Source organism: Sceloporus undulatus, chromosome 6, assembly GCF_019175285.1.
Source record: "Sceloporus undulatus isolate JIND9_A2432 ecotype Alabama chromosome 6, SceUnd_v1.1, whole genome shotgun sequence".
Taxonomy (NCBI): domain Eukaryota; kingdom Metazoa; phylum Chordata; class Lepidosauria; order Squamata; family Phrynosomatidae; genus Sceloporus; species Sceloporus undulatus.
In genome coordinates, this window is record NC_056527.1 from 132,086,857 (window position 1) to 132,095,769 (window position 8,913).

Genomic DNA, 8,913 nt, shown 5'->3' on the forward strand with positions numbered 1-8,913 from the left:
CCTGGTGCCTCACCAAACTACAAATCATGGGATTCTGTAGGATCAAGCCCTGGCAGTTAAAGTGGTGTCAAACTGCATTATTTTTACAGTGTAGATGTATCCTCAGTTTCCCTGTCTTTTCCTCTTGTTTTCATTTGTTTTTAGCGGAAAGTGAGATTTGTTAATAATCAATCCAGTCTATATGTGGCTGTTTGTACATCTTTTCCCCCCTTAACTCTTTTCCCAGTTTGAAATTCAGGAGGTCTGAACCTTTGGAAGGGCAGGCGGTTGCATTGAAAGTTCATGCCAATGAAATGGTATTCTTTGTTTTACTAGAAATTTGTCCCTGGATGTGCAAAATCACTACAAAATATGTTCCAGCACCGCAGTGCTCACAGTCTCTCCCGCAACAGCCCCATAAATACAAATATAAAAGGTGGAAGATGAAGAGACATTCTTTTAGTTTCCTATTGATGAAATCTAACTTCTATCTCCTGAACCAAGTCAGCATGATTAAAAATTCCTATACCGTCTCCTATTTTTATGGAAACCCAGAAAATGTATCTGGGGTAGCCATATTGTCCATGTGGCAAAGTGCAACAACCCCCCCAAATTCACCGAACTGGTGCAACGAACTACTTAAATCTGATATTTGGTAAAGCATCCCATATCTTGAAGTGATGCTGCTGCAGTCCTCCACTTTTGTATGGTTACAGTTTTCACATTCAATTTCCATCAGTCTTAACATATAGAATTAAAAACCGCATTAATCTCATTCCAAACCACGTAGTCCGGAGGGTGAACGTCCTTTGTGTTGTAGGCGACTGTCATGTCCCACGCATCAAGGAAAGCCACTTCGAGATCCCGAAAAACATCTTTTGCTGCAAGGTATTGAGCATAGCCATGGAAATCACTAAATCGCTCCTGGTTTATGTCCATCTCTCGTATGTTCTCTCCTTTTATGATGACTCTGGTGCCCGGACTCCTTAAGAGGAGACGCCGGATGGCTTGACGGATGTTGATCGCCCTTCGGATGAAGAACTCTATTGGGAAGGGACGAAAGTGCTGGCCCAAGGAAATGACCAGAACCGTATTTTTGTCACCAGCTATGTCGTCTATATCCCGAGTGATGTAGGAATGGTCCTTGACTATGTACTCAAGGGAGCCAATGTAAGGGTGCCCATGTTTTTTCCACTGGATCTGAATGTTTTGGGAAGTGCTGACAGCAATTAATTTCTGTGGCTTCTCACCCACATGGACATCAAGATAGGTAAGGTCTAATGGGGAAGAGAAGAAAATTCTATGACAGTCTCTGGACAATATCTGAGCCATGTCTTGTGGGGAAGACCCTAGAGTTGCTCTGTGCTCTTGGGCCTAATGGGGACAGTTTATTTCAATGCAAAAAAGACCTTTATCTGCTATAGGACTATATATCAGTGGCATCACTGGAGGGGAGTGCGGACCACACTGGGTGACACCCCAGAAGAGGGGTGACCCCTGGCCAAATGTACCCCCCTCCCTGCCATGCACTGATTTACTTCTGAGTAAACCAGTGTGTAACAAGTTGGGAGAATGCCCAACCCTCCCTGTTTGCCATGTACCATTTTACTGCTGAGTAAACTAATGCACCACAGGGAGGGAGGGAGGGTCCTCTGGACACTCTCCCAACCTGCTGAATGTCAATTTACTCAGGAGTAAAATAGCATATGGCAGCAAGATCAGGGGCATGCCCTTTTGGCTCTGCCCCCCCACAAGCCCCACTCTTCACACTGGGTGACACCCAGTGCAAGAACACCATAGTTTCTGCATCATTGATCCCAATAATTTAATCTCAAATGAAGAGCTTAGTGGAGCATTATGGTGTTACAGGCTGCACTACCACTCCAATTGTTTCACACGGAGCAGAAGACAAATTCCCCTCCCAATTGGAAACATGACCCTGCTCTCAGTTGCGCAGTGGCCACGGTGGAAAGATAAATTTGGTACACTCATCCACTCGTGGAGCTTCTGAAAGCTCCTTTACCTTCAGTTTCTGCTGTATCCTTTCAAGATGAAAAGCTGGATGGAGAACATTTAAGATACTGTATTTTTTTCTCCACCTTGGAGGAAGCCTTGAATAATTTTCACATCTCAGAGAATCCCTGCAGAAATATTATAGATCTTAAAAGACCTGAGATATAAATAATTATATGTACAGCGTGTGTGTGTGTGTGTGTGTGTGTGTATGGGTTTTCCCCCCCAATCATGCTGTCTTGCAGAACCCCTAGTAACCTCTCACAGAACATTAGGGTTTCTGGGAACCCTGTTTGAGAAACCCTGATTTAGTGCATGCAATGCATCCTGGGTGCCATGTCAGTGCTACAGAACACAATGCTATATATTAATATAACCAAATTGAGAACATACTGGGCACTCTTCTTTTGAGGTTCTCCATCCACTGGCGCACAGTCGAGTCCCCCATAAAATAGACCAGCTTGCCTTTCAAGCACGTCTGAATCTGCTCCAAGGCGTTGAACATGGAGAGGTTGCAGAAGAGAGGGTGCCACTGGTTCTGCCACACAAAGCCACTGGGAAATGGGGGGTTTGTCTCAAGCCTGCATTTCTCACTTGCCTTTGTCTGGTTGTCTGGTAAAAGGAAACAAGGGAAGATCAGCTGAGAAGGTTGTAAAGGACCATATTGAAAAAAGAGTCTGAGACAACCAGCAAGAATCCCAAAGCCCCAGGAAGCATGGAAGAATGAAATGAGCCAACAAAAGAAATATGGTCTAGCCCTACCCTCTGTCCTTTGCAAACTACTGATTGTGATGTTGTAGTTGTTGACTCAGCATAGTTTTGGACCTTGATCTCATGGAATCCTAGTCCAACAGTAAAACCACACCATCACACCATGGCTATTAAGAAAGAAATAGAAAAATCCCGGAAGAGAGAGTAAGAATAATGCTATAAGAACCAATGCACTCTTTGCTTATATTTGTTTCATATCCTGAAGTCAGGCATAGGCGGTTCAGAGTGGCTCATACATGAAGCAAAAACACCAATAAAGGCAAAATAAATAAATCTCAGCCTATTAAGACAGCTAGAACAGGATATACTGAAATATTTTGGCCCAAAGACTGGAGAATTTACAAGGGCTGGCTGAATCACAAGGTCTTCATTGGGTTCTCTCTTCTTAAATACACAAGGTGTTGTTGTTGGTGGTGGGGTGAGAACCTGTCTTTATAGTTCAGTATGGACTTGACAATCCTGAAGTGTAAAGATACACAACTGAGCACTACAGTTATGATCATTCAAGTCATCATATTCCCCATTGTCATGTATTGATTTGAGAACTGGAGAATGATGAAAGCCAGCAGAAAGAACATCAGTTCATTTGAGATTTGGTGCTGGAGAAGAGTACCTTGGGTGGCCAAGAAGACAAACAAATGGGTCCTTGAACACATCAAGCCAGAACTCTCCCTGAAAGCCAAGATGACAAAACTGAGGCCGCCGTACTTTGGCCACATTACGAAAAGGCATGAATCACTGGAAAAGACAATAATGCTAGGAAAGCAGAAGAAAGAGGGGAAGACTGCATGCTAGATGGATGAACTGAATTCAGGAGGTCATTGGCCTGAGCCTGCTGGACCTCAGCAGGGCAGTGGAGGATAGAAAGGAATGGGGATGTCTCATTCATAGGGTCACCATGAGTTGAGGCTGACCCAAGGACAGTTAACAACAACAAATGAGCCAGATGCCATCCAAGTTGTGGCCAAAACTCACCTTCACATTGTACAACATGGATTTCCCCAGTCATCTGAGGGATCTGAACTCCAATGTTGGACCTTCAAGAGAAAGCAAAATGGCCATTTGGGTGAAAGAGCCGATCAGGATGTGTCACTCATCAAGAACGCTGCTGGTTTGCTCAAACAATCAATATTCAGTTGGTCTACTTTAGAAATAAGAAGCTTGACCACAGAAGATCTTGGCCAACGTCCAGTGAGATCATGTTTTGGGTTTGGAACAGAAGAATACCATGTTTAGGGTTTAGAAAGGAATGAGATAAACCACCTCTTCATTTTGTCTTGTGTACTATTGTGAGTGGATTCCAATTCTTGCTGTGATTTCCTCTTGGAAGGTTACTTTCATCAGCAATACATATAAAAGCAGAGATGAGACATTTGCAAAGTACAAGTATGGCCCTGAATGGCTGTAAAAACCTACCATATTTCAGGCTAACAGGAAGGGACACAGAACAATACAATATGGAAATAAAACATTTTCACATTAGAGAGCACAAAAGTCGATACCTCTTGAAAAGACTTTGTTCCAGCGTTGTCAGATACGAGACGGGTTTGTTGTAGGACTTGAGGCGAATGAAAGCATCACACGGCACGTGTTTTGGCTTGAGGCAGTAGAAGGCTTCTTGGTCCCGCTCATCCAGATATTCACACAGTTCTGCATTTCTGGTCAGGTTAAACCCACATTCAGTGGTGACTTCAGATGTTCCATTCAAAAATTTACCCGTGAAAGCAATTTTGTCGTAGCCTTTCTTCCTCGAAGCCCACAAGGCGGAAATTCCTTCGCTAGGGTGGATGAGCAAGATGGAGGCTCTGACGTTCCCCTCCCAAAATAAGGTGAAATTGACCAGGTATGTCCCATTCCTGAAGTCCTTGATACTCCCAGACGCTCCAGCCTTGAGATCCAGAGAGTAGATCCTTGCTCTTAAGAAGTCTCCTCCATACTCCTTCCTCTTTCCTAAGTGGTCATACATATCCAGTCGGACCATCAAGTGTTCTCCTACACAGTAAGAGTCTTTGTGGTTCAAAATGGTGGCTTTGCTGTTCTTGGCACTTGTGGTATTATTTATATCCCTGAAAGTGACATTGGGCATCATGCGGTCCAGCTTTGCAAGGATTTCTTCTGTTTCTTCATTCTTTTTTGCCCTCTCCATTTCAATTTGGATTGGGAGTCCGTCTTTCGGAGGCCGATTTCTGCTCCTGCCATCTTTGACGTAAGGATTTATAAAGGATTTATAAAGTTACATTCATGTTACTGCAATCATTAAAGTCCAATGAATTAAAATTAAATAAATAATTAATTGCATTCAATCAATTAGAAACTAATGAATTGAATTAAATTTTAAGTGAATTCAAATTTAATTAGCTTTTTCTTTTAGTTAGTTAATGAAATTTGTTCTTAGTCTTAACACCATGAGAACAGTGAGGAGCAATGGTTTTGGTGAGTCACACATTCTCAACCCCCAAATATCCAGTGATAGAGTCACTGTAAGTTGGAAATGACTTGAAAGCACACAACAACAAATGAAGAACATCCTAAAAATATGGAACATTTTGATAAGCCCCTACATTATAATGTACATTTTCCAGTACTTTTACAAGCTGTGGCCTAAATCTTGTTCCTACTTTTAACTACAGTGAAGCCATTATGTGCAGAATGGTTTGAGTGTTGGACTACGACTCTGGAAACCAGGGTCCAATTCTCCACTTGTCCATAAAACCCATTGAGAGGCCTTGGGCAAGTCACAGTCTCTCAGCCTCAGAGGACAGCAATAGCACACCCCCCCCCTCGTGCAAAGCTTGCCAAGAAAACCCTATGATATGGTTGCCATAACTCGGAAAAGACAACAAACAAAAAAGCCATTGACGCAATGAGATTTACCAGTGTTGACTTACCATTCCACAACTGAAAGAATGGGTCTATTCTTGTTACACTTAACCAAGAGCATGCCATCAAATGTTGGTCCTGCAATTTGTTATTTACAGTAAATGTCAAACACTAGATGGCATGTTTATAAAACTTTGGAAAGCCTTACCAAGTTCTGAGATTTGCTGCTCTGTCGCTGTTTGCCTTATGGTACCCCTCGCCTCGGACATGCACTAAAAGTATAACGACAAGGAGACACCATAATTCATGGGGGAACATATTGTTGCATGTTGTTCCCCTGTCCCTGGTTCCAGCCCCAGCATCCCAATTTTGTTTAAAGTCACAGGTAACAGGAACTAGGGGTGCATCCACACTGCAGAAATAAACCAGTTCGGCACCACTTTAACTGCCATGGCTCAATACTGTATTACATATTTCTAGGATGTATAATTTTATGAGGTGTTTAGCCTTCCATGTCAGAGAGCTCAAATGCCCCACCAAACTACAGAATTTCATAACACTGAGACATGGAAGTTAAAGTTCAAGCAGACATGCCAGTTCTGAGTCAAAACCCAAAGCGTTGTTGGGGGGAATACCTTTGCTAGGATGAAGGAAAATGTCTGGGTCAAGGGTGGGCAAAGTGCATCCCAAATGGGGCCACCAAGCCCTTTCTTCAAGTCCAGGGAAAGTAAATGAATAAAAATTGGTAGAAAAATTCAGATTTGTCCCAAACAAGGCTCCAAAAATGTGGCACTTTGGCTAGATTTGGCCCTTCTCCCAAAACTCACCCAAGCTAGTGACAAATCGTCTGAAAGCAAGACTAATATGACCATTGTGTCACTTTGAGGTTGCCACGAATGTGCCAATGTGGCCAAAGTAGGGTGAAAAGTGGCCTCCTGACTTCTAGCATAGTTTCCCACCAGTAGATATTAAAATAACTCAAGATCACACTTTTTGAAGTACAATTTTCATAATAAATTATGCTGGCTGGGGGATTCTGGAGGTTATAATCCCAACATTTTACTTTCCCAAGATGAGCAAATGATTTGTCTCTAGTTCACCGAGGTGTGATTCCTACCTCACATCGGTTTCTCTGCAAACTATAGCTGATGAACACAATCACACCAAGCGCAAGGGCTGCGAAAAGGCACTTCCATGTGAAATGGTGGCCCTTAAAGCACTTGAGGCCCCCTCTCTGAAAGAAATAGAGCCCCAAAGTGTGCAGAAGTCTCTTTCCAGCACCTTTGACTGCAAACCTGTCACAACCCAAGGACACAAGACAAACAAAATAGCAATATTTTGCATTAGGATCATAGTCCATAGAACCATTTCTTTTTTTAAAACAACAACACAAATGTGCTGTTTGCCTAAAAAACATTAAAATTGTGATTAGGAAAAAAAGGAATAGCTTTATAAATTTTGGGAAGCAGAATCCAATCGTCTCAAGATTTTTCAGAAACCAAGGCACCAACAGACTATGTTAGACCTCTCCTATCTTTCTGTTGTTGTTATGTTCCTTCAAGTCCTTTCCTAATTATGGTGATCCTAAACTGACTATTGCGGCGTTTGCTTGGCAAGATTGGTTCAGAGGAGGTTTGCCATTGCCTTCCCCTGAGGCTGAAAGAGTGTGACTTGCCCATGATGGTTTCATGGCCGAGTCAGGAATCGAACCCTGATCTCCAGAGTCCTAGTCCAATGCTCAAACCACCAGGCAGTCTCTCTCTTCCTATGTTTTTCCTTCGTGAGAAACATTGAATGTTCTTTATTAGTTTACATATAAAATGATTTTATGGCCACTTTTCTAGCCAAGATGGTTCCCCAAAGTGCCTTGTAAAACAAACAAAGGAAACAAAAACGAAAAGCCAAACTCAAGTATGATCAGAAAATGTTCAAAAATAGGTTACCTTGTTCCCAAAAAAACCAAACCCGCAAGGAATCTGTCATCTCCAGCAGGATACCAGGTTCAGAAAATCAGGTTTCAGTTGCCGAAATGCAGAACCCTTATTTAAGAAACTACAGATCCAGCCCAGTGATTTTTATTGTCGGCAAACATTACGATCACATAATTAAACTACACACAGTTGCAAAATTCAGGTGAACTTCCTTCTCATTTGCAATAATGAATAAGAACACTTCTCCTCGCTTTCTCATGCCGTACCCTTTTCGGTTGTTACAATTAAATTATTTTACAAGACCGGCTGTGGACAGGCTTCCGGCTTTATCTCAGGACCTTTGTCTGAGATAGCACAACTTCGTAATAATGCCATTTCTACTTCATAACCCATTGCAGCTAATTCCCAACGTTGGAGGGCAGGCAAGTTGTTTATCCAACTCCTGACCAAATCTCAAAGCAACCTCAAGGCAACTTTAGCATAAGCATTCCTTAAATGCAGTCCACTTCCTCACCTTCTTCTCAGGCTTGGATTTTAATCCAGAAAACCCAATCCTTAGATGGCTGGAGAGACAGATTTGAGTGTTGGATTAGGACTGTGGGAAACCAGGGTGCGTATGATCACTTAGCCATGGAAACCCACAATGGGCAGCCTTGAGGAAGTCACCCTCCATTGGCTTTAGACAAAGGCAACTGCAAAGATGCACAATAAAATCGTGCCAGAAAAAACCCATGATAGGTTCATTTTAGAGTCACCATAGATCAAAAGTGATTAGAAGGCACACATCAAGACCAAGAGCTGATTAAATCTGTAGGCCTTAAAAGTGCCACAAGTCCCTTTGCGGAGGAAAAAATCTACTAGAAATTATAGTTTAAGTTGTGCTCTCAGTTTCTTTGTGTGAAACTCCTGCAACGGGTGTTGCCATATACTAAAGGAATCATCATCATCATCATCATCATCATCATCTTCATGATGATCAGGATCATGGTCATCATCTATCATTTAACTGCCAGCTGTCCTGATTTGGCTGGAACAGGACTGATCAATCCTCTTTAATTATTATTATTATTATTATTATTATTATTATTATTATTACATTATGACATCTGCTTTCTGTCCATATCTTCCTAAACTTTCCACTCTCCTGATTGGGCAGGAACAGGACCAATCAATCCTTATTATCTATTTTAATATTGTAATAATTTAATTCCTTTTTAATGTACCACTTTTCTATGTTTTTAATTGCACTGTTCTTTTAATGTTGTGAGTCCCAGTTCTGGGGAAAGTGTGGGATACAAATAAATATGACAATGGTGGTGGTGATGATTATTATTATTATCATTATTCAATAATAATAATAATAATAATAATAATAATAATAATAATAATAATAATAATA

The 8,913-nt window shown here is 41.7% G+C and overlaps 1 protein-coding gene across 2 annotated transcripts in view; it reads right to left on the reverse strand.

The window, feature by feature from the left end:
- Nucleotides 1-294: 294 nt before the first annotated feature.
- The window catches only part of LOC121934785 (NXPE family member 4-like), a 10,542-nt gene continuing 1,923 nt past the window's right edge, over nucleotides 295-8,913 (reverse strand). The window contains exons 2-6 of one of the 2 annotated variants that reach the window (XM_042475626.1): nucleotides 5,792-5,855; nucleotides 4,266-4,962; nucleotides 3,739-3,800; nucleotides 2,386-2,604; nucleotides 295-1,256 (exon numbers count right to left, since the gene is read on the reverse strand). In XM_042475626.1, the coding sequence (XP_042331560.1) occupies nucleotides 721-1,256; nucleotides 2,386-2,604; nucleotides 3,739-3,800; nucleotides 4,266-4,962; nucleotides 5,792-5,852 (1,575 nt within the window). In that variant the 5' untranslated portion in view covers nucleotides 5,853-5,855 and the 3' untranslated portion in view covers nucleotides 295-720. The remainder of the gene's footprint in view (nucleotides 1,257-2,385; nucleotides 2,605-3,738; nucleotides 3,801-4,265; nucleotides 4,963-5,791; nucleotides 5,856-8,913) is intronic. The other variant, XM_042475627.1, reaches the window with a different exon arrangement.